The 25,633-nt window shown below is 42.2% G+C and overlaps 3 protein-coding genes across 5 annotated transcripts in view; all 3 read left to right on the plus strand.

The window, feature by feature from the left end:
• Positions 1-7,251, plus strand: part of fras1 (Fraser extracellular matrix complex subunit 1) — a 235,343-nt gene extending 228,092 nt beyond the window's left edge. The window contains exons 66-73 of the mRNA XM_040154916.1: positions 248-398; positions 1,108-1,215; positions 1,428-1,587; positions 2,239-2,355; positions 2,518-2,684; positions 3,028-3,233; positions 3,708-3,854; positions 5,164-7,251. Coding sequence (XP_040010850.1) covers positions 248-398; positions 1,108-1,215; positions 1,428-1,587; positions 2,239-2,355; positions 2,518-2,684; positions 3,028-3,233; positions 3,708-3,854; positions 5,164-5,745 — 1,638 coding nt within the window. The 3' untranslated portion in view covers positions 5,746-7,251. The remainder of the gene's footprint in view (positions 1-247; positions 399-1,107; positions 1,216-1,427; positions 1,588-2,238; positions 2,356-2,517; positions 2,685-3,027; positions 3,234-3,707; positions 3,855-5,163) is intronic.
• A 1,000-nt stretch (positions 7,252-8,251) lies between these two features.
• Positions 8,252-21,055, plus strand: anxa3a (annexin A3a). Of its 2 annotated transcripts, none has more exons than XM_040154912.1 (14): positions 8,252-8,343; positions 9,629-9,664; positions 9,749-9,805; positions 9,902-9,989; positions 14,138-14,232; positions 15,061-15,174; positions 15,904-15,994; positions 16,291-16,370; positions 16,970-17,026; positions 17,161-17,254; positions 17,357-17,452; positions 17,617-17,675; positions 18,120-18,242; positions 20,103-21,055. In XM_040154912.1, the coding sequence occupies exons 2-14, from the start codon at positions 9,650-9,652 to the stop codon at positions 20,160-20,162; spliced, it is 1,029 nt and encodes a 342-aa protein (XP_040010846.1). In that variant the 5' UTR covers positions 8,252-8,343; positions 9,629-9,649; the 3' UTR covers positions 20,163-21,055. The 2 variants fall into 2 exon arrangements, with proteins under 2 accessions (XP_040010846.1, XP_040010847.1); XM_040154913.1 differs by lacking the exon at positions 8,252-8,343 and adding an exon at positions 8,411-8,541.
• Positions 10,452-12,904, plus strand: si:ch211-40k21.5 (uncharacterized protein LOC100332117 homolog). 2 transcript variants are annotated; one of them, XR_005709498.1, is made up of 6 exons: positions 10,452-10,747; positions 11,170-11,259; positions 11,584-11,619; positions 11,722-11,817; positions 12,268-12,574; positions 12,663-12,904. XR_005709498.1 is itself a non-coding variant. In XM_040154915.1 (5 exons), the coding sequence occupies exons 1-5, from the start codon at positions 10,524-10,526 to the stop codon at positions 12,344-12,346; spliced, it is 525 nt and encodes a 174-aa protein (XP_040010849.1). In that variant the 5' UTR covers positions 10,452-10,523; the 3' UTR covers positions 12,347-12,904. The 2 variants fall into 2 exon arrangements, 1 of the variants encoding a protein (XP_040010849.1); XM_040154915.1 differs by having other exon boundaries at positions 12,268-12,904.
• Positions 21,056-25,633: the final 4,578 nt, after the last annotated feature.

A 25,633-nucleotide genomic window follows, 5' to 3' on the forward strand; every position in this document is an offset into this window, starting at 1 on the left:
CAAATGATCAAAAGGTATAATGTCCTCGGTGGTGAGTGTAGGAGAAATATGGAGAAATAAGTTGTACATTTTTATTTGTGACCATCAATCACAGGTAAGATCATGGTTGAAAAGTCAAATGAAAGACTAAAAAATCAACGAGAAAACGTACCCGTTCACAGTAGGGCTCAAATCTTGATGTGACCCCCTGAGGGGCTCCATCCCTCCGGCTGAGAACCAACATTGAAGCGTGCTATTGCTCTTCCAGGTTCGGGACTCGGCTCAGTCCTTCCTGACGGTTCAGGTTCCTCTCTATGTGTCCTATATCTACGTGACGGCACCAAGAGGCTGGGCGTCTCTGGAGCACCACACCGAGATGGAGTTCTCTTTCTTCTACGACACCGTCCTCTGGAGGACAGGTCAGGACTGAACACGGCAAAGACCCGAGAAACTGGAAAATCTTTATGAGCAAATCATAATATAAAGTTAGCATGAGTCTCCCATTGTGCATTTTTCTTCTGGATCTACATTTACCTATTTCAGTTTAGCCAAATCTGTGTATTCCAAAACATTATATCTAGAGACTCCACCACATATTTATTGTAACTTTTGAAAGACACAGAAAAGTCTCTTCGTGTTTCCTGGCAGTTTTTGTGGAACCTGATCGGAAGAGGTTCAGTGAATGGGGATTTCTACATGTGTACAGTTGCTTCATGTTTACACGCGACACGCTGCAGTCATTTTACTCCGCCATGTGAAATCTGGTTTCATCATCACATTTAATGATGGTTTCTGTTTCGGCTTGACATGGTGACTGCACGTGTACGACATCTACGTTCTGTAGTTTATATAGTATATTGTGGTTTTGCTCACTCTGAGTACAGTCTCCCGTAGTTATATTGGATTTGGGACAGGAGACGAGATGCAAATGTAAATATACAACTTTATAATTGACATGTTTCCTTTTTTTAACTTTCATTTATGGAATCATCTAGAAATGCACTTGACCCATGTTTCCAAACCTTTGACACCCGATGTGAAATGTTCAGTATCCCGTTGATGTTGCGCCTCTCTGCTCTTATCTTGACCTGACCTCTGGCTTCCTTGGCTGGTGTTTAATGTCCGCAGGCATCCAGACGGACAGCGTCCTCTCAGCCAGACTTCAGATCATCAGGATTTACATCAGAGAAGATGGACGACTGGTGATTGAGTTCAAAACCCATGCAAAGTTCAGAGGTCGGTTCACAAGATGACCCATAGCATTCCAGCTGTTAGCATCCGAGATGAGTCCTTATTTAGCTGGTTTTGATTTAGAAAGCATCTCTTCTTGTATTAATACAGCCAATTTCATAGATGAATACACTCAGCCAGTCAGTACCACTCAAGTGGAAGAAAAAAACACATTGTCATTCTATCTCATATTTTTCTTCCATGTTTCCCTCCTCCAGGTCAGTTTGTCCCTGAACACCACACCCTGCCGGGCCACAAGTCCCACCTGATGGCCCCCGACCACCTCGGAGGCATCGAGTTTGACATGCAGCTCCTGTGGAGCGCTCAGACCTTCGACTCTCCGTACCAGCTGTGGAGGGCCACCAGTTCCTACAGCAGGTCAGTAGATCCACTCACAGCCGTAACCCGGGGTTGGGAATGTTGGCTGAAAACTTTCCTTAATGGTGACACAGAGACTTTTTCTAATTTTACGGCTCAACTGAGTAAGAATTCTAAATTTTGCCTCAGTTTTTATTTTGTTTGACATTTACAGACTTGGAAAGTTAAACAACAAGTCAAACTGAATATGCCGGACGTTTTACTGCATTGCTGCTTTACAACCTTTGGAAACCTTGAGAGACGTTCAGATCGGCTGAAAATAACATCTTTCAATTATTCAGATCGAGTCAACGTTTCCAACTATTTCTGCTCCAGCAAAGGATTGTGATGGACAGATTGTAAACAACTTGAGAAGATGGTTTGAGATGGTATCTGCTCCCAAAACGTATCTTTATAACATTTACAGGGAGCCTAGGAACTCTACATGAGGGTAAAACCCCTTAATATTAACAAAGGGAGCATGAAAACTGATGATACGTTCATCGTTGAACATGTAGGGACAGCCTACAAAATCCTCAGGCGACAGATTTGACTCCTGACTCTCTGCACTTTTGGATTTCACAAGACTTCTAGCTCAACCCCTTTGTTCTTCAGTGTCTGTCACTGTGGTAATAGTCCTTCTGTGTTGTCTTAATGCGTATCCCTCAACAGGAAGGACTATTCTGGAGAGTACACAGTCTTCTTGGTCCCCTGCACCGTCCAGCCCACTCAGCCTTGGATCGACCCCGGGGACAAACCTCTGTCCTGCACGGCTCACGCGCCAGAGAAGTATGTCCCAACGCAGCCTGCACAGTTATACAGCTGCATAGAATTCTAATACAGTCACTCTCAGACGTCCGGACGTCCAACCTGAGTTCGGTCTTAGTCTGAGCAGGGACAGCAGGTGAAAGAACAGCTGGCAACCTGAACCTGAACCATTCTGTTTTTCAGGTTTCTGGTGCCGATCGCCTTCCAGCAGACCAACCGGCCCGTTCCTGTGGTTTACTCCCTCAACACGGAGTTTCAGTTGTGTAACAACGAGAAGGTGTTCATGATGGACCCGGCCACCGCTGACGTCTCTATGGCCGAGATGGACTACAAGGGAGCGTTCTCCATGGGTATTTCCTCAATTAAAACGGAGCTAATCCTCCTCAAACGGATATTTAAAGAGCTCTATTGATGAACAAGCTGAATTTTAGAAGAGTCCCTTTTTGACCTTACTCACCATTTTCATAATTCTCTGTAGTGTTATTTCTATTTTCTCATTGGACATTAGTCATTATATTCACAGTGTCATCTGCCAAAGAAAAGCTTTTTTTAGTCCATGATGTAAGTAATTAAAACTGGGCACACCAAGATAATAATAAGTGGCAGATCTGGAAGGTCTGTTTTTTTTTTTTTTTTTACAGCATAAACTCTGCAAATAACAAGAAAAACCTGTCCCTCTGCTGCCCCCTGCAGGCCAGACTCTGTATGGCAGGGTGCTCTGGAACCCTGAGCAGAACCTGAACGCGGCCTACAAACTGCAGCTGGAGAAGGTTTACCTCTGCACCGGCAGGGACGGATACGTTCCTTTCTTTGACCCCACGGGGACGCTGTACAATGAGGGGCCGCAGTACGGCTGCATCCAGCCCAACAAGCACCTCAAGCATCGCTTCCTACTGCTGGTACAAATATTTAGGTTTTCTTTTGTTCAGCCGACAACACACACATCTCTTCCCTTTTCTTTTTCTTCTTTTTTTGTTTTTACTTGCCACACCGGTCTGACCAGCCCCACCCCTCAGTGGGATGGCACCTGATATTCAAAGATATTCAAAGCCTGAGTGAAATCACTGACCTTCCTCTTTCTTGTGTCCGATGGCTGTCATTAACAAACCAACAGGCTTTTTCCTGCATGTACAGACTATTGCTGGATTTCTAATAAACTACACTATAGAACCAACGTTACAGTGTGTACTGTGAAAGTGATGTCACAAATACTTAGTTAAAATTACTTAAAATAATCATACCGCTACGTCTCATGTTCACAACACAGCCCAGAGAAAAGCGTGCAGAGCTGAATTTTCCAGACATCTGGTCTTGAACTCTGCTCCAGGTGCTCAGAGCTCTGATCACCTTCTCTCTTTACGTGTCCTGTGCAGGATCGCAAACAGCCGGACGTATGTGACCGATATTTCCACGATGTCCCCTTCGAGGCTCACTTCGCCTCAGACATCCTGGAGCTGCAGTCCATGACAGCCATGCCGGGCGTGGACGGCTTCACAATGAAGGTCGATGCGCTCTACAAGGTGTGTGGAGTCGCCTGTGATGCATCTGTATTGAGCAGTACAGTACCGAGTCGGGGTTGTGGGACAGTCAGACCTCTGCACCTGTTGAGGGATACTGAGTCATGTTGCTTTAAACCTTTTCTTTTTTAATTTAAGTTCTCGTGTATATATTTTTCATAGGGAACTAGACTTAACGTCTTAATTGTATGAGGTCAGCTCACCATGAGCTCATGTTACATACCTGATTTCAGTTTTATTGTTGAGTTCCTTTTATCGCTAGCTTCTCACAAGTTTGCTGTTACCGGATTTAAAGTTTACGGTTCGTGGCAGCCAGAACAAAGTAAATTTAAAAGTTTAAAATTCAGCATACAGTAGTGCACATACAGTACATCAGTTCCAACCAGGTTACCTCCTTGAGGAAGAAGGGAAACCTTTGAATATTTATATATATTACCCTGATTTACTGTAATGGGTAGTATGATTTCAAGGCATGAGCTCTCTACATATAAAGTTGCTGCCATCATTATTTTTATATTATGAATGGGATCAGATGACTTTGTGTAGGTGTTGCTCATAGTGACGAACCCACAGAGAACTTTCACCCGACTCTGCAGAGCCTTTGAGCCTCTTTTAGCTCATCGTTTTGTTTGCACGGTACACAACTTTATCTCTCGATTCAGTCACCGCTCTCATCAGGGTCGTTGTCAGCAGCAACAGGCCCCCCTGTTCAGCAAAGAAGCTCTAAAATCCCTCTGTCCACTACCTGCAAAGGTGGCGGAATTTGACGGCCCAAGAGCCAGGTATTCCCCTCGGGAGTTGGAGGAGAGGAAATCTGAAGAAAAAGAGATTGACTATTAGACTAACGTTCATCAGATGGACACAAACAAGACTCCAACGGAATGCTAATGTTGCTCCGTGACTGCTGGATGAGTATCTGTTTTGCATCTCTTTTGCCAACAAGTTTTCCATATCAACGTACAAGATGATAACATGTTGATGTATTTATAGCTTGTTTCCTTTGTCCCTAAGTGGCCAGAAAGTCAGGTAAAGAAGGTTTAAGGGTAGGTTTTTAAGGGAAAGGGGAAATTCTTTGTTTAATGCGGCGACATATTTAAGAATGTAATGTTTTAATTTCGTTCATTTAACAGGTAATTGAATTTAGAATTACAGTGTATGTGATGATTTTCTGTTTGGCCTTTAAAGAAAATGAACCAGAAAATAATGGAAATCCATCACATGGGATCCAATTTAATGAATTGGCATCTGAAATAATGGGACAGGGTCCTTCGATAGCTAATGCCTTCGCTCTGTTTTTTCTGTTGATTGACAGGTGGAGGCGGGGCACCAGTGGTACCTGCAGGTGATTTACGTGATCAGCCCAGAGTCGCGGTCCAGCCCCAGGATTCAGCGCTCAGCGACCTATCAGCTGAGCCGCCCCAAACGCGACCTGGTGGACCGCAGCGGGCGCCTGACGCTCGACGAGTCGCTCATCTACGACAACGAGGGCGACCAGGTGAAGAACGGCACCAACATGAAGTCGCTCCACCTGGAGGCCGGGCCCACCGCCACCTTTAACGCCCACATGGGCAGCTCGGTGGGCGGGGGCGTGGCTGCCGTCACCCTGCTGGTCCTGGTCCTGCTGGCCTTTTGCTTCCTGTTCCGGCGCTGCCGGCGGTCAGCCAAGAAGAAGAGCAAGAAGGCTCCGAACATGTACGGGGAGTATCCGCTCAACACCAAGGTGGAGGTGTGCATGGACAAGTGTGTGGAGAAGAACTTCAGCACCAAACACTGCACAGTGAGGAACATCAACATCCTCAACCGCAACCAGGAGGCCAACGGCAAGGCCAAGGTCAAACAGGTCAACCTGGAGGTCAAGCTCCACAACAACCTCAACGACGGCACTGAGGTCTGAAAGACTGAGGAGGAGGAGGAGGAGGAGGAAGTAAAGTTTAAAAAAGGTATTTTCTAAAAGAAAGTTTGTACTTAAGGAACGAGATGTTTGGCTGATGTATTTTTATACTGCTTTGAAAAAGGGAAGATTGTGAAGTGCAGAAAGCTACACGGCGTTTTAATCGTTTCGCAACTGGGCTACCTCAGGAATCCACGAACCACTGAGCTGCATGAAGCATCCAAAACATCTGCGTCTGATCAACCAAACTCCATCTGAAACTGTCGTCCTTTTCATTACTGTTGCTCTTGACATTTACATCCTTTTTAGCACCAAAACGGTGACAGGTAGCTCAGACACTGGTGACTGTTTCGACAAAATCGCTTCTCTGCTGTATTGAGTCCCTTCACTGCTACTTAATGTCACTACTGTGGGGTGGTGCCCAGTGTAGAAGTCCTCTGTTTCGTTGTCCGTCAGCTATCGTGCACTCTTTCTGCAGATGAATTACCGTAACTCTAAAAGCTAAACGGAACAAAAAGTTTAATTTTCGGCTACAGCTGCTTCTGACTCCTGTGAAAGTATTAAGCACGTACGTTGTGCTGCCATCGCCTGAGGCTGAATGAGTGCAGAGTGTAAATAATAACGAAAACGAATGATACCTTTTCAAGTGCAATTATGCCATAAACCTTTTGTTAATCCTTCCCTCATGAGCAGGAACCTTTGTTTGCATAAAAAAAATGTGTATTTCACGCCTTAATTAGAGACATTTTACTGTCACGTTGAACAAATGGATAATTCTTCTTGTTTCAACACAAATTCTTCTTCGTCTTCTTTTTTTTTTGGTTTGTACTGTACTCTGACAGCTGCCAATATTAAGTGCCATGCAGTATTTTCCTCACGAATTTCAAAACGAATCATCCAAAGTGTTTTCTTTTCCAAGAGCGAGAAGTCGGAAACGTCCACGTGATTGTAACGAATCGGACGCCACCGCTTGGACAACAAAGGTCTCGATCCCGTCCACATGACTGAGTGCTTTAGCCTTACTACTGTTCTAATGAAAATAGTCACTTTTTAAATGATGTATTTTGTAAGAGATGTGCGTCTGCCTGCCTTTGTTCCGCCCAAAGACACAAGTTCTCTCACTTAGGTGTATTTTTTTTATTTACACGCACTCACATCTCATTCAGATATTTTTTTCTTCGTCTATATATTATTATCTTACCCACTTATGATGTATTATCTTACACTCAGCTACAGATGTACCCATGATGTTAAGGTCACTGTAATTTTTAATTTTTTAAGTGTATGACACTGGTTGGAGAACACTGCAAAAGAAAAAAACTTTACTCTCATGTGAGCTGTTGACAGGTCTTTCTCTCCATTCGTCCCCTTTGATCCCACCTCCTGTCTTCTTTCAACTGTGTGCCTATCAGACAACATTGGAACGGGGAATTCTGGGAAATGACATTATATTTTTGGTGCTATCATTTTGTGGAAAATAACTACGATGCTATCATTATGATGCCTGTATTTGGTGCCTTTTTTAGTAATAAAAGAATTCTGAAACCCGCTTTTGTCCTGTATTTAAAGTTTACCTTGGCTAGTTGTTTTCTGTTCAGCTGCACTCTGTCAGCGGTGAAGAGGACACTCGCTTTCTTTTTTCTTCAAAGTTTTTATAAGAATGTTTTAACAATGTGAACTTCTGCTGGGTAAATGTCAAATGTGAGTAGTTTTGAAATTTGCTAATGTAACTCAACAAAATGGGATTTGACGTTTGGGGACAGAAAAAGTAGGAATTCTGTCAACGCTTGGTGCTGAAAGTGACAGGCAATATTTTCCTATTGAGCATTTTTCACTCTGTCACGCTGTCTTTAAAAAGTTTGATAAAGTTGGTTTCTATTCACTGTTGAGGATGGATTTCTAAATTTTAAAATCAAATGCCTCAAGTAATCTTGAGTCTTTAAGACGATGAAGAAATGTTTGGGATACAAATCAAAGCTGAGGATTAAACTGAAAATTAGTTGACTTCAGTTATAGTAAAGAGTTGATTTCCAGGTTTGAGTTTCTTAAAGGATTACAGGATCTCAGGAAGTTGTTCAAACCCTCTTGGTAAAGGCTTTCACATTAGTTCTTTATTTGTAATTTTCTGTCAAAACCTTTTTTCAAAATTTTATTTAGTATTTCACACAGAATTTTACTATGGAGATAATGAATAAATGAATGTGAAGTAGAATTAACTGTAAAAAAGCCAATAAAATTAAAGTTTTTCTAATATTAATTAAAAATCAAGTTTAGAAAAACTTTAAACAGTTTAGAGAAGCAAATGCCAAGATCAAAAAACACAACAAGTATAACGAGGAAGTGGCAGATTTTAAAAAACAGCAACCAAACCGAAACCAAGAGTGAAATAGGATGAGTAATTAAAGAATGACGGTTATTGTGCTTAATATCAAGAGTGATTTAATTCTTCTCCATAGCAAGCGTTTAAGAGGTCAAACGTAAGGTTTACGAGCCGTCCCTGAAGGCAGCACCTGCCTGTGCTGAATGGGCGTGGCCAGCTGACTCTTCAGGTGGATTTCAGGTGTGGCGGAAAAACGAGTCCGCTTCAGACCACGCATCCAGGTGAGGTTTTCTGTGGTTTCTTCCCAAACGAACCCTTTTTTTTTTTTTTTGTTCTCTGTCAGTCCACTTCTTGTTCGTTTGGCGTTTCGCGGTGACCGGAAGAATCTTCGGAGTGGCAGAGTTGCGGGTTGAGAGCGAGCTGAAGTCCGCGTTGCCTGAGCGGAAAACGCGGCGTATTCGTTCTGTTCCCATAAAACTGTACTGCATACTTCCGAAGTTGACGGCATCTTAATCGTAGTTCATTTTTAAAAAAATTCCTGTCTTTTCACCAAACAAAAACCCAGTCGTCTGTTCGTGTTTCTCGGGGGCGTTACCGTGAATATGTGGTTGTTTTATTTTACCGTGAATTAGTGTTTTGTCTCCTGTAGCATCAGCGTATCATATTATTTCCAGTAGTATTTTTGCTGTTGTAAATTTTATTTATTTATTTTTTGGATCTGTTACATTTCCACGGTGGTGTAACGTTCCTTCACTGAGTCTGGAAGGTTTGTTTTTTTTTTGTTTTTGTTTTATTCGGCAGAGCAGCTCATCCTACCGGAGATGAGCCAGCGCGACACGGATGTTTAACACTTTGACAGATGATACACGACAGTACTAAACAGAAATCCTATATCACACGTCCTATGGAAAAAAAAAAGTACCCTAGAGTACTCTAAGGTCGTGATTACACTAACTTTTTTAATTTTGACAGAAGTGTCACAAATAAACTCGACTTGATGATACTTGTTGTTTTTTTATTTATTTATCGTTATTAAAGACTTCAGTTTTGATGCGGCTGCCTCGAAGTCCTTAAATGTCCCAGCAGCACAGATAACTTTCGAAAAAAAATCAGCAGTGGTCTGGGAATCAGTTTGCAGACCTGGGGGCAACACAACAACGCCAGAACTCTGGCTTTATTCTCGAGATTGGACCTTTTTTCCTGTGAGATTAATCCGCGTTCAAGTTAAACTGAAGTCCAATGATAACATTATTGCGCGAGGCGCTGCTCAAGCTAACTGTGGTGCAGTGGATTAAAATTGGTATCATTCATGTTTTTTATTTAAACGTGTTTCGTGTTTAAATTAAAAAAACAGTAAATTGCTATGGTAAACCGCGTTGAGTACCAGAAACAATGCGCGAAATTTCTGCATATTGACGCTTGTTGAAAATGCGCTGTTTTATGAATGTAGTTTGGCAGCACATTTGACAAGAATGGAGGTGCTAACATAGAGCTTGTCACCATGAATCACAAAATAACAATAAAGTTTAACTCCGAATGTGTCTTCTTTATTTATTTTTTTTACAGAGGAACTTTTCTGTAGTCATCATGGCGTCTTTATGGGTAAGGCGAGTTCTGTGCTTCTATCTTTTGATGAGGTTTTGACTGATCCCACATTTTAAACAAAACCGTGTCAACACTCCGCAGGATGACTTGGAAAGTCTCGTGGACTCTCCCTCCTCCTCCTCCTCCTCCTCAGCCAAAGTAGGTCCAACACTGACACCTGTCACTGCACACGTGGTGAAAACCGCGGGAAACGAAATACACACTGACGCTGGTGAATGTCACCGTTTTCCTCAGCCTGGAGAGAGAGGAACCATCGGGCCCAAAGCGGACCTTGATGCAGGGGACGACGCTGAGGCTCTGAGGACGGCCATCGAAGGAATTGGTAGAAACACACACACACTCTCTCAAACAAACACACACACATTCCATCACTTCAGATAACATGACACTGGCTTACATTCAATACCCAAAACCGTAACCGCTTGTAACCCTGAAGGTATAATATGTAGCATTTCTGGATTAAAATGACTAAAAGCGACGAGACCGATGTTATAAAGTTTTGTCGAGTAGTAAACTGACCCCAATGAGCCCAAATGTTTCCCACAATTCTCGGACCTAGAGAAAGCCCCACTTATAATCAAGGCAAACGGTCCGTTACATTTGGTCGCCAGTCGATGGCGTCATAGCCCCTGTGCCGGAAAAAAACCCCACGGTAAACAAACGTCAGCGAGTGCGGGAAAAAAGAAAAACAGGAGGAGGAAGAAGAACAAGAACAACAACAACAACAACAACAACAACAAGAACAACAACAACAACAAGAAGAAGCCAGCCAGCCAGCCAGCCTGTTGCCTGCCTGTTGCCTGCCTGTTGCCTGCCTGTTGCCTTTCCGTTGCCTTTCCCCCTCGGTTGGTTGTCGATGGATCACGATTATTCGCTGCCGTCGGCTGCGCTTTCGGTCGCCGGGGCTCTTCGCGCGACGCGCAAACGCACGGGTCGGGCGAACGACCCGAGAAGGTTATGGGACAAGAAGCGGGCCAAGACGCGGGTAAATATTGGCGTGGCGTTTCCGAGGTGGAGGGAGCTTCGCGACAAGCTGGGGCTACAGAGAGACGCCGATCTCGCGTGTGTCCTGCTAGACAGGTAAGCACCCGTTTGGCCGACGTGATCGAAACACGGGCACTGAGGGCAGTCTGCTGGGTTAGCTAACGTTAGCTAGCTGTCCGTTAGTAACGTCAGTGGGATGATACCGACAGCTAACTCGTTTTTCAGCACGAGAGAGAGAGATTATTATTATTATTATTATTATTATTATTATACAGATAGAAAATATGTTCAGAGAGCATTTTACTAATCCGCCCTCCTTTGTGGGAAAAATAGACCTTACTATTCCTGAGTGCTACACATTAGTTGACTGTTTTTGTTTTCTTAACCTGTGAAGTCAGATGTGTTTTGACGTGTTATATCGATGTAGTTACAGTTGTCGTTATAGTTACGCATTATCAGTTGCTGGCACATGAAAAAATAGTTTTTTTTTATTTAAATTTTTTTTTTAAATTGAACAGTTACCAAAAAGGAGGACCGTCCGCTTCAACTCCTAGCAAGAGACCCAGGATGCCTGTGCGCCGCCTCTCTGCCATGGCACCATCACGCAGGTAAGGAAAGCTGAACTATCTGAATGTCTCTGGAGCCTGGAACTGAAAACCTTTCCATGGCAGAAATAGAAGAACGGGTCCTACATGAAAGGTGATTTCTAGCTGTGGTGCTATTTAAAGAAGTGTGGTGTTGAGTGTTTTAAATTCTAACACTAAGCTGTGTGTTAAATTCCTGTAGCATACAGTACTTTCTTACAAGATAGACACCAGGGGTGGGCGTCGCGAGCCAGGAAGGGCCGGCGTGGTGCATGCTCGTTTCCCCACCAGGCCAGTGTTATCCATCCGTTATAAGCTAATATTTTTCTTTCTCTGTGTTTTGTTTAGCTTCTCTAAGATGAGTGTTGATCTTCAAAACACAGTGTGAGTATTATTCTGATGCACTGTTTTACACTTGAGCTGTGTGTGTGTACTCCAGTGAGTTACTGAGTGTTTGTTTTGGTTTTTTTTTTTTTTTTTTTGCAGGATTGACTGGAAAGACCCAGATGATGACGACACATGGGAAACAGCCAGTGAAGATAGTACTTCTGATGAGGACTACATCCCATCCATTTGTCTAAGGTTTGTCAGAATCAGAATCGAGTTTATTGAACGAGTAAATTTTTCACATCCAAGGAACCAGGTTGTGAGCTTTCAAAGGCAGCCAGATGTAAATCCTGTCAATCCCTGGCATCTGCTGCTTCGCTCCGGGATTAAGTACTGTTCTGTGACTGCCAATGTGCGTAGGCGTACCGTCCGAGACTGAGAATACTGGCAGGACAAACATTGTCCATAGAGTGGGGGTGGTTTTGTCTTGTAGACGGTGATTTGCAGAAGACCTTTAAACTCTGACAAGGAGTCTTAAACTGAGAATGGGCTTCTCAGCTTGCCAAATTGCTTGTGCCTGTTGTCTCTGGTTCTGATTCTGATTCAGAGGTTTGCCCATTCTGCCTCTTTATTCCACACATGTGACTGAATGTGACTTATTAGTTTGTATGTCTATCACTAGCTTACTGCATCTGTATCTTACAGATATGTTCCATTGGCCACCAGATATGTTCGTGGGACTCGCAGCCCACACTCAGATACGGAATGCAGGCAGGGGACTTGATGATGGCTGCAAACAGGCTCCTGTCTGGGAATAACTACTGCGAGATATCAAACCATGTACAATTACATGAACATGGGCTCTGTTGGGAAGGACACCTTCTTCAATATTCGAGACTCCTACCGCCTAGGAGCAATCAAGGAATTCTGGGAGAATGAGAGATCTGTAGCCATGCAAAGTCTGCAGAGTAAAGATGGTGGTGGTGTTTTAAGTCTGACTGATTGACTGCTGGTATGGCCAGTACATTTAGTCAGTACATTTCTGAGATGAAATTGTAGTTATTCCTGCTCATCTGAATGCAATGTCTTTCACCGCACAGGGCCCAGCCCTACACCACGAGAGACGAGCGCTGAACTAGAATCTCGTTCTTCTGAACCCCGGTGTTCTGAACTCACCGGTCAACTGAACCAGCTGGACTGCTTGTTGTTTGTTTTTCATTTATTAGGTCACTTCATCCACCAAACTGTTATTTCTGCACATTTGCTACCACAACACACAAAACAAAGTCTTAAAATGTAAATAGTCAATGTAAAACACAAATTCTACACAGAAGCAATATTTATTTTTTGATTCAGATATAAATAAATGTCTACTAATGTTTATAAAAAATGTTTTATTCTGTCTGTAATTGCTCTCACCATTATTGTGACATGCAGTGCCTTTATGAATAAGGCACTATGGAACAATATAATACATATAATAATAATAATAATAATAGTTTAATTATTTAATATTTATTAATCATTTTAAAATGTACAAAATAACTGCAATCACTCATTTCTACCAAAAGGAACATCTATCTAAAGAAGGGAACAGGAGTGAGGTGGCTGCAGTAGCCAACCGTAATTATAACGCTGCTACTGTGAGACCGGTGTGCTGGCCACGTGGGTCTGGGTGTTTATCTCGTGTTGTGCGCACACGGCAGCTGGGGATGACAGCACGGTTTCCCGCCCCAACGGCACCGCCACGCGACAAACTTTTCAGGTCTCATGGTCTCATGGGTGACGCGGAGACATCCAGTGAGGATCTCTCGGTGCCTCCCTGTGACGTATGCACGTGTCGACAGAAGCACTAGAGAGACAGAAAGGACATGATAGACTATCGTGTTTTAGCCGTTACTTACACTTAATGTAGTGTACAGAAACCATTTTGCAATATCTGTGTTCAATTCAACAGTCTTCCTTTTCTAAATACCGAGTGGTGCGTCCTGTGTGGATGACGTTGGCGTCAGTGGTTTATTCCAGTGGTTTTGTGCTCATGCAATTATTGGTGTAAACCATGTCTATGGCACTGACTTAAAATGCAGGATACGTTACACATAATTAACAAGTCAGCCTGTTGCACCAGCTGTGCGTCGGTTCAAACTTAGCCCGGTTATAAACTAAATATTTAATAAGTTGTGATTTACGCGTTCTGCCTGAGTCACATTTTCATTGGCAGCGGTGGTGAAGACGACGACTCCCATGATCCCACGCTACTTCACGACGTCTTTGTTATTGTTTTGATCGAGAGACCCCTGGCGGAGGGGGAATAACAAACTGTGCGTCTACCTTAAACCTAAACTTACGATAACCTCAAACCAAGTCTTCACCCTAAAGTCAAGGAAGTCAAGTCCCCACCATGTGACTGGGTTAACAGATGTATGTTCCCCACAACACCCGTAATCCAGGTTTCCTGGTGTTAATCACGGTCTCGACGCTGCAAGTGTGTGTGTGTGTATAAACTTTTCATTATTTCATTTTTGTCACGTTTATTGATGTGCCTCCCTCTGGTTCCTTTTTAAAAATGTCGCAGGCACAAAAGAGAAGATCCTGATTGACATTTTGACCCAGAGAAGCAACGATCAGAGGCAGCTCATCTGTGAAGCTTATCAGGAAGCCACTGGCAGAGTAAGATGTCACTCCTGTTGTCCTTTATCCACCGTGAGTTACAGATTGTGTTTGTGTTTAAGACAGCACCAGCAACGCACACCAGCTCAGAAAAGGAGGGTTTTTTTTCTTTGCTGCTCTATTTGCACTTATTTTGTGTTGAGCCATGAGCCTGTGTTCGTGGGAAATGCATGTTTGAGCAGAATGAGTCATGGCTGCTAAGCTGTAACAAAAGCTTTAACCTGAACCTGCATGGAACAGGTTCTCTCAACACCCTTTCTCCTCTCGCTGCTGACTCCACAGCATTTTTAGCGTTCCGCGCATTATGAGCTAGTTTTTCCTCATTTTTGGTGGCAGGTGTCACCGGCGGTTGTAATTCAAATGCGGCTTTTAGCCAGACAGCCGGAATTTAGGGTGGCTGCTTAAGTTGTGAGAATAATGAGTCTCAGTTTCTGTTTATTTCAACTCTAATTCATATTGACACTAGTCTAAAAGGCAAAACTAAGACTGGCCTAACTCAGTAGAACAGATAGTTCGGTTCTGCAGTTGCAGTTGAAACATCTGAAATGAATCATTTATATTAGGGAAATAAATGTGTTCAGCCAGAGCTACTATCTGTTCCTGCTCACTTGATTCGATTCAAGCTCCAAAAGATTAGACTTTAACGTGTAGTCCTGTGAAGCTCTGACGTGAAGAAAAAAAATCACGGTTTCTGTGTGTGCTCTGGTAATGAGCCTGCGTGTAGCTGAAGGCCAGAGGCCAGTGTGTATTTGCACGGGTGTGGTTGTGCGTTGCACAAATATGAGTAGGCTTCTCTTTGAAAACTGATGGGCTGCGTTTACGTCATAGACACTCCTGGAGGACCTGAAAGGCGACACCCACGGTGACTTTGAGGACCTGCTGGTGGCACTCGTCACCCCTCCGGCAGCGTACGACTGCCACGAAGTGATGCGGGCCATGAGAGTCAGTTTTTCTTACTTTTATCATTGCCTCAAGTTTTATTTAATAGCTTTACCAATGAATAGAGGCCTTTTTCCTGAAAAAGATTTTTACACAGCCACATAACCAAACTGGTAGGTAAAATAACCCTTTAAATGTGCCCCCTAGCAATTCCTTACTTTTATTTTTAACGTTAAAGTTAAATGTGCATGGAAAGAGTACCTTTAAGGGCTACGACAGTTGTATTTAAGCGCTACATTTTTCCAACCCTCCTCAGTTTGTCTCTGCATTAGTGTTTAGTTAATTTAAGTTATTGTTTATTTAATCAGCCTGACCCTCAACCTGCAATGAGAAGGAAAGCTGAGCTGTACAATGAACCAGATGTATGCACAGATCAAGAGGCAATTCAGTTATTTTTTAGGTGGTTTTTAAGGGATATGTGTAAGAACATACAGGAAGTCAATAGATTGATTACAACCAAAATGTCACGTTCGTCATTGCAGAAAATAAGGTTTATATTCAGGACAACGACAGTCATTTAAATGTACAATTTAAACAATCTAACTACTAGTAGAATATGAGAATCCAATGATTTTCATTCAGCCTTTTTTCAAACCGTGGACATGTTGTTTTGAGAGACTAAAGCCAGTGATCTTAAATCTTAGTCTGCCTTTAACTCGTTGTTGTTCTTGAAGTAAATGCAGTTTAGACAGTTAGCTCCATGTGGGAAAGTAACGCAATGTGTTATCGTAGGGAGCTGGAACTAAAGACGGCATCTTGATTGAAATCTTTGCATCCAGATCCAACCAACAAATCCAAGCTCTCTGCGACGTCTATTTGAAAGGTAAAGACTGTCAGCAGCCTTCATTCTAAAGATCCTAATAAAAATGGTTAGAGCAGTAAAATTTATTTGCACAATTATAGTGGAACTGTTCTTTTGTAGATATTTTTTTTTAAGTTAGTGTTTTTCATACAGAAAGACTAAATATTGTCAATGTCGGAGAATGAATGTCTGTAACAAATTCTGTGGCGAACCATCCAAAAGCATTAGACTGAAAAACTTGCTGAAATGATGAATGTCTTGTTACGTTCTAAAATGTCACAATCTCCTGTTGTATCCTGGATGTTTTTCCTCCACAGAGACGGAGAAGCAGTTGACCCTTGACCTGAGGGGGGAAGTTTCCGGAGACTTCTCCAAGGCACTGCTCCTCCTGGCCGAGGTTTGTCGTTGCAATATAAAGGCAAACTGTGAACAGTGCATCCATTTTCAGAATTACGTCTTATCTAGCTAACATGAGACCCGTAGTGTGCAAGACAGTGTGGAGAAATGGGTGTGCAAAAATTGAGTGATTTAAAAAGTAAAACATACTGTACCTCACAGTCTGGTTTAAGTGAACACGTTTTTTTTATATATGTAATTTTATTTTGTAGGAATCGGGTCATATTTCCGTATTACGCATCATGTTTTCTTCCCCCAAGAGAAATTAAGAAAAGGAAAAAAAAAACAGTACTTAAATATGATATATGTAAATGTGTAAGATAAAATGAAAATGATAGTTAAGAAAGAAAAGAGTGTCACAAATGACAAACAGGAGAAAACATGACTATAATAATGAGGTTCAGCAATCATCGCAAATACTCAACACAATGTGGCTGCTCGGAGTTTGTAACCGCGGATCCACCAGTGGCTTACTTTACAGTCTCAGTGTTTTGAAAGAGGGATATAAAAGGCTTAAAATTGGGTGAATTTAGAAAACCCTCTCCTTTTACTCCCTGACGCTCCCTGATGTAACCTAAGTTCAAGTTTTGTTTTTTCCAGGGTAAGAGGGATGAGAGCGCCACTGTGAATACAGAGACGGCAAAAGTAGACGCCAAGGTGCAGTATGATGCGTGTTTTAACTCGTCTTCGTAGAGAAAATGTTTTTATACAAACGCTGATTGTCTCTCTCTGTGTTGATTCCATCTTTAACCGTTTGTTTTTTATTTATTTTTTTCTCTCTACCCACCCAGGCTCTTTACGATGCTGGGGAGAAAAAGTGGGGCACAGACGAATCTAAATTTATCGACATCCTCTGCCAAAGAAGCGTACCTCAACTCAGACAAAGTGTGACATATTTGAATCATATTGTGTTTTCACAAAAAATGTTGGACTTGCAGTGTCTGGAAATGCACAGTGAGACCCTCTTTCTGCCCTTTTATTGTGCAGCTCTTGTTGAGTACAGGAACATCAGTGGAAAGACCCTGCAACAAAGCATCGAAGGGGAGATGTCAGGAGAGCTGGAGGAACTGCTGCTGGCTATAGGTAAACCAGTCTTTTTATTGATATGCTCTATAGCACTTATGCTGTATGGCCAAAAGTATGTGGACAAAATGAGGGAAAAAAAAAAGAGAAACATTCACCTTTCATCTATGTAAAAAATGTCGCTTATATCCTGGTGGTGTTTGCAACTTTTGTCACTCCTCCAGTGAAATGTGTGAAGAGCGTACCGGCCTACTTTGCAGAACGCCTGTATGAGAGCATGAAGGTGAACACACTGTTTTTATCGCACTTTTTCAGTTGCCGATCGCTGTAAAAAGAATGTACGGCGTCCAGTCCATAGCATCAAAGCTGTGTTCAATCAAGAAAATATTTCCTTCTATACAAAGAGAGTACAGAAAGTATATACACCCATCAGCCACAGCATTAAAATCAGTAACTGGTTTAATGTTGTGTAGCTGTACACCAGAAAAAATTCGACATAACATGTCTCTACTGTAGCAGCTATGTAACTTTACTGATGATGATGATGATGATGATGATAAATACATAAATAAATTGAAGTTTGCTCCTCCTGTCATCTGCAGCACTCGAAGTTACAAATTCTGGTAAATGGTTGTTTGAGACTTTAGAGTTGGGATGTAGTAGCCTGGGGAAAGGGAGCGAAAACGAGTGTGAGAATGTGGTGCTGCTCTACCAATCCCGCTTTCAGGGCGGCGGAACGGACGAGGCGACTCTGAACCGGATCATGGTGAGTCGGTCTGAGACCGATCTGCGGGACATTAAGGCGGAGTTCAAGAGGCTCTACAGCTACTCACTGCACTCAGCCATCGAGGTGAGGAACCCCTCCTTTTGTCACATGCACCAGGGTCTGTTTTAGTTTTGATTGACTGGTATTCGTCCTCCGAATCCTTACTCAGTAAATCAAAGTTTGAATTAAGTCATACGCTGCTGTAGTAACCAGGCGGCACAGGGTGCATCCCGGTACATTTCGGCTACAGCATCCACCCATAAATCTTGTCTGCACGCGCTTTGCGACAACCCACTGCAAATTCACTACAAATCCAGTGTGAGCAGAGGGTTGTACTGGTCTCTGGAGCTCCAATTTGACTGAGCCTGCTCCGCCAATGTGCTGGCGTCTGTGAGGATCGATCCATCAGTAGAACACGAAGTACGATCCCACTGACCTGAATTGACAGCAGCTTGATTTTCTTGGGCGAGCCACTCCGATGTCTGTGAAGCCAAATACTCTTGAATAATGCAGGAGCCCGAGGGTCCTCTGAAACACGCGGAGACTGTACTGAGACAAAATGACTAGTCTGCTGGATAACTGGAGCTGTGTGAGATGGAAAGAGGCCGGAACGACTCTTCATACGAACACAAAAATAATCTGTTCCGAACGTTTTAAATGAGACTCGATGCGATTTCATTAAATCGAAAAAACTTCTCATAGGCGAAGGATGAAAAAGATTCCGTAAACAACACTCTATGTGTTAAAGGTTGTGTCCTTTATTTTGCATCGTCTGGTTGCTCAGGTAGTTTGGGTCTCCAGTCTTGATCAAACTCATCAGAGAGTTAACAAAAGACACCCTAGAGGCAAACTGAAAGACAACTGGGGCAGTGAATCAGCAGCTGAAGCAAACAGCCAGTCATTTGTTAATTTTAGCTGTAGGGGGAAGTTTGTATTCCGTTGTAGCCGCTCTGACAGGTGTCTATCCACATATCGTAGAGGGAGAGCTGCTCTGGAAGCATAAGAAAGTGTTACTGGCTCAATTAAGGTCCCCGAGTTAGGATAAGAACATCAGTTTGTTTGTTTTTTGTTTGTTTTTTGGCTATGTACAGGAATAATGAAGCCCAGGGGAAATTAAGAGGAGGTGAAATTGTGAAGACAAGGATTCCTCTACTACCATATACGTTCTTGTAGCTCATGGGTTAGCCAGGTACAAAGCTGTACTTCAGTACCACACAGTAAAATCTAAGCACTTTGTCCTTTTAACAGAAGTAAAACAATTTTGTTATCTTTCAACAACTACAGTCACTTGAGGTTTTGACAGTGGCAGCTATGGCTAAGACTCATGGGAGCTGTAGTTGTTGAATGTTAACAAAGCAATCCAATATTGCACCAGACATTTAGAGTAGAGACTTTGAATCGATGCAGTGTTAAATCACAAAAACAAGGACTTGAGACTAGAGTTGGACTTGGACGCTGTGAGAATTGATTTACCTGAGATTTGACTTGAGATTCAGAAGCAAAAACCTGTAAGTCTCAAGCTAAGAAACCAGGTAAAATCCCAGAACAATGAGGAAAGACCTGGCCACTGCTGGAGAACAAGCTCTTAGCTATGTAAGAATACTGTTAGTTCAGTTCTGAACGACTTCAGAGACTCCCAACTTCCCGATGAAGGCTTGACGTCCTAAATGACTCGAGACTTTCCCTGACAGACTTGAAACTTCACTTGGACATAAAAACCTAAAAACAGCTCAAGCAGAGAACTCGAAACACACATTTAGCTCATTATAAGGACAAAAACAACAGCGTCACATTTAGTAAAACTAATCAAACAACCTTCTCTAGCAAAAAAAACCCACTGAGAATTGAAAGCTAGTTGAACTAAGCTGACTTTGTAAAATGCGGGACGTGGCGGTGAGTGTGACAGCTAGACGCTTTTCTCCCCGTTTGTGTTGTGTCCCCCAGTCCGATCTGTCGGGAGACCACGGTGACTGTGTGAAGGCCATCTGTGGAGGAGACGACTAGCTCACTCTCCACCGGAGGCCAAGAGGAAACCTGCTTGGGACTCACACCCCAGGCCTCCGGTCTTTCACTTCTACTCTGCCTGTGTGTTTCTTCTTCAAACTACTGGCAACTACTTTGTAATCTCAGGGCAACAGACAGCTGTTGGAACTTACATGTAACCATTAAAAATGGATCTTTCAACATGAAAACAGCCAGCGCTGGCTGAAGTCGTACTGTCGTGTTTCGGTCTGATTGAGGTGGCGCTGGTGAAAAGGCTAAACGCTTGCGGAGGAGATTACGGGTCCTAACATCAACATGTTGTCCTTTTCCTCGCTTTCGCTCTCCTTCAGTTTTCCCGTATTTTAACCCTTCACCTTGAGTGTCCGCTTTCTCCGCTCATCTTCGTACAAAATACAAGAGGAAACGACTTGTAAACTTGCACAGGGACTTTATTTGTCGTGAAGAGAAGCCACCACCAAAAGACCAACTTTTTTTCGTAGCTTTATTTGCATTTTCGTGGGGTTATTTTTTCCTCTGCCTGTTCATAAACTGGCCAAATGTAGAAGATGTTACAGCTAAAGTGCTGCTGTACAGTAGTACTGCAGCCAGTACACACTGAAGAGGGAATTCTGTTTAATTCTATACAATAATAATGAGTTAGTCTGTGCTGAAGGTCTTCATTATATGAGATAAGCTTGTCCAGCTCTGTCCAGTTTGTTTAATGTGACGTTAAATCTCTGTAACTTTTAATTTGAATCAGAAAGTTACTTAAATTATTATAAAATATATTCATAAATGGATGGAAAGTAATTGATGGCAATTTGATGAGGGTTTGGGTTTTTTTTTTTCATAACTTTGTGATCATTCTTTAACTAAATGGCTAAATCCAACTAATTTGTAAATACAATAAACAAATCAATCAGTCATCGGTTTGGTTGTTCACGCAACAGTTACTCAACATTTATATATAAATAGCTTTTTCAAAATTTTGACATAAAACCGAATTAAGGGATTATTAATTTTTAATAATCTGTTTTTGAATAATGTACTAATCATTTCCCGGGAGGTTTCCTACAAAGCACTGTGTAATTTTATACAAGTTACACTAACTTGATTTATATAATTCCAATTACTTGCTAATACAATTTGTAGTGCAAAGCAGTTCAGAATAAATAACAATTTAATAAGTTTAACTGGAGCTTTTTCTTTCGAGGAAATTCATTCGTACTAGTCAGTGAGGACCATTTCACATAGTTCCTTACATTAAACTTCCAGGAAATCCAACTCCATAAATGAACCTATTTGATGTTGCTGTGTCACTATTCCTCTTTGTTACCTGCTTATCCATCTCTTTACTGTTCTGCTCTGATATAATTTTAACTTCCATAATCAATAAACCACGTTATGAAACCCTGCTGGTGATAATGTTTGTTTGTTTTTTTGCTCATTGTCTGCTCTCAATGACACACTGACATACTGACTGTCTGGCAGTTCATCGCAGTCGCCAGCGGGTGGCACCACTGCCTCAGCGGCAGGTTTCAAAGCTCCTTAGATGGTCTGTTGGTCTGAGGACCCCAGGGGGGCTCCAAGAGGCTTACGGAGGCCATATGTGGGGAAAATCTGAGCTTTGGAGATCCGTGGAAGATTTTTACCCAACTTGATCATCATAGGAGATGCACATAAATGTTTAGTGTTTTTATTTCAAGTTAAAAAGCTGAAGAATCCCTAGTTATAGCTTCTCAGTTGTGAATATTTGCCTTTTCTCTGTTTTCCATCAGCACACCGGACCAAACAACACATTTTAAGACGTTACCGTGGGCTCTCAGCAGGTGGATCGATGTTCAAAATAATCGCTCAAAAAAACTTGCTGCGACACAGCGTAATAGCCTGTAACAAACACACAAAATTCAGTCGACCAACGAACATACACAATCCCAAAATTAAACTGTCCTCTTCTGTGTATTTCAGGAATCATGTGCCTGAATTGTTATTTTTATATATGTTGTTAAATTTTAAACGTAAACTCACGACTCTGTTCATGTTTCAATAAGTCATTTTTAAACACTAGAAACACTGGGCCAATTTATGCTCATATGTATTACATACACACACTGTGTTGTATCTTAATAGTGTATAATCATTTATAAACTGCTCAAATTTCACGCTTTTCAAATATTCTCAGCGTTTTATCATTTATTATTGCCTTCGGTCACATGGGTATCGATCTCGTTTCTGCCGTTTCCTGCTCTATGTTGTTCGTCTTATTCATACATCATAATTTCCCTCTTCCCTGCTGTGTCCAGTGATCAGATTTCCCCACAGCCACATCTCCTGATTGTTGTAATAACGATGTAAAATATAGTTTCGAACGAGCTGCTAATCCAAACTTCTGAATAATGCAACGTTAGCGTAGTCGTCATTTGTTTATAAGAATGAGATAAAACGGCTGTTTGTCATACAGAAAAAAAAAGAAAAAAAAACTATATGATACTCATATCATCTATCAATAAGGGTAAATTCCTTTAAGGTATTAAAAAATTTGATTTGTGGGGAGACCCACACAACTTTTCCCTCATGAATCCCCATTTTATTTCACTTTTTTAGGTGTTATCAAATTCCACAAATCACACAACTGACTGGGAAGAATAAATACATAGTTAATATAAAAGTACATGGAAAGTAGCCAAAAGTTATTGGGTCAGAGGTCAGAGCTTTGGTTTCCTGACAGTAGATGCAGCTAAATAATCTATAATAAGAATGAAATGCTGAACGTCGATGACCTCAGCGTTGCTATCATTCCTTTGCTCAGCTCACCTAAGCAGTATAATTGATTTGCAAATGGCTAAAGGACAATACTGAAGCACGCTCAATCAATCCATTAAGGAAGAACAGGTGGGAGGACAAAATCAATGCGTCTCATTTGCGGCAGCCTTGGGTTTAGTGATGCAGGACGGCCTTGTGGAGGGGAAGGAACAAAACGAGGCACAGAAGCTAAGTCTGTCTGAAGATGAAAACAGCAGAGCCACATTTAGCTGTGCGAAATGTGAAGAGGCTCAGTCACCACAATAAATTACAAGGTGTCACTCCTGCTCAGACATGATTTAATTTCAGTTTGATTCAATCAAGGTTTTAAGATGTTTCCAGTCCACAATAAAACCCATCAACGACACAGTTTAATTCCCACGGAACCCTCACAGAAAAGTTCCTACTGGAAACGTCGAGCAGGATGACAGGAGCCCGAGGGGAGTCTGGGGCTGCGGGAACCAAACGCAGCTTGTTTTCCTCTTTGAGAATCTGAGCTTTGTTGCAAAGTGACACTTTCAGCTGCTGAAAACTGTGACATCAGCTCTGAAAACTAGTAATGGAGGAAAACAATGTCTGGTTCCTTTTTAGAACAAAGAACTTAACTTGGTTCTTGTTTGGCGCCAAGATGGGAACACATGTAGAGGACGTATCCTTTAAATGATTAAACTCAAGACGATGAACTTTCACTTAAAATGATGAAATTAAGATGTTTCCCCCCAAAATGAGTTTAAGAAGCCTTGTTGCCAGAAAACGTGTTTCGTCGAGCAGAAGCAACAAGGGAGCGCAGATGTCAAAAAGTGGACATTTGTCTCCTCTTTCACTAAACTCTAAAACCCAGTGGAGGCAATTTTTAAACACGTATACATGACATAATAAGCTAAATGATATAACAAAGTTATTATTGTTGTAAACTATGATTTAATTTCTCATATATTTCCTGAAAAGACAGAAAAACATTCTGATTCTTCCTAAAGAAGAAAAGCGTAGTAAAGTGAAGTAGACTTTACAAAAGGAATATGCAGTAAAATGTGACTTAACACAGTATTACAAAATGTTATAACTCAAAAATATACCTCCGTACATAATCATAAATAACCTGAATGTTAGTCTGATTTGTTCTAACCTGACTATTGTGTGACTCTGTCCTTTTTTTAACAAATAACTTCATGATGTGGATGTGGACGAAACGCAGCGATGCTGTATCTTGAGTTTTCTTCCCACGTCTGGCGAGACATTCGCTTGCCGGTAAGAGCTTGTTGCCGACGTCTCCTGCAAGTTCTCATATTTAAATGACAAAACAGTGAGTAGGTAGCGAACCTTGAGACTGCTTTGTCAGTCGCTGTTTCCAATTCCGAAAACTCGGTTCAATTGAAAACACACTTGATTAGTCCCTGAAAGGGGGATGTCAGGCGAGCGAGTTTGAAAACACAAATGCACATGAACGGTTCATTCACACACATGAAAATAATCTAAATTAAAAACAGATATGATAATATAAGGGAAGAGTTGAAATACACAAGGGTCAATGGCAGTGGCCAGTCAACCAAGGCCCAAGGTTTGAACCTAGTTTCTTGACAATTAAGCAAACTTGACCTGCCGAGAGACCATGTAATACGGTCGAAAGCTCCGGAACAATTGTGTGAGTGGACCTTCGGTGGCTTTTCTCAAGGACAAAACTGAACCAAAGTGCTGAGAAAAACCAGGTCGCCCGCTCACGTCTAGAGAGGAAATATTATGTTTCATAGATTCCTGGATGTTTTATTTATGCTGTGAAACGCGTGAGCTGCAGCCTCTGGTCGCGACTTACTCGCCGTCCTTCTGCGGCACCTCCCGTCTTCACATCCGACCGTAAAACTCAGGCCGGACGCGCTCACAGTCTACTGAGGGGGATAACAGCCCTGAGGCGAAGACATTTTCCTCATTAAAGCCGAAGTAACCCCTACCCCCTCCGTCTTTATCTCCGCCGAGGGAAAACAGGAAGCAAGGCCGCGGGCCGGCAGCTATACGTCTTCATCTTCCGACAGCTCGCGCGCACACGTCCCAGGCCTCCGTGTCTGTGCTCAGTACGATAGCGAAAACAGGGGGTCGGAGGCGTTATCGGCACAAAAAAAACCCCTTTTGAGACACTTGGGCTAAGACATGCCATCTTCGTGACCCACTTTGTGGCAGGCTATAGTATGACACGGTATTCTCATACTGTCCCTGACGGGTTTAGAAGGTGTTTCGGTTCCACTCCACGCACAATAAGGCAAACTTAGAAAATGGTGCATTCATTATTTTCAGACTAGTGATGAGTTGTTACATTGCAGACGGAACAGTGATTAATAAGATGTTGTTTTTCACTTTTACAAAAACCCCATTACTCACGCATTGATGTCTCGCGGACTGTAACTAAGTACACGTACTCTTTACTTTGGGTGGATAGAATTTTGAGATAAAGGAACTTTACTTGAGTATTTCCACTAAATGTTACTTTATACTTTTTCAGTTAAAGAGCCCGACAAACATGGTTGGAATAGGATGTGCACCAACCAAAGGGATCCTTCGCTTAAAGCGCAGGCTTACTGTGCTTCAATCTCGGTTTTACTAAAATATGTTTCAGCGGTGTTTGGTTGTGCGTTGCAGAACATCAGTGACCGCCTCACTCTTGTGAAACCACACACAGAGAGAGTGAAGCAAAAAAAAAA

Source organism: Xiphias gladius, chromosome 19, assembly GCF_016859285.1.
Source record: "Xiphias gladius isolate SHS-SW01 ecotype Sanya breed wild chromosome 19, ASM1685928v1, whole genome shotgun sequence".
Lineage (NCBI taxonomy): Eukaryota > Metazoa > Chordata > Actinopteri > Istiophoriformes > Xiphiidae > Xiphias > Xiphias gladius.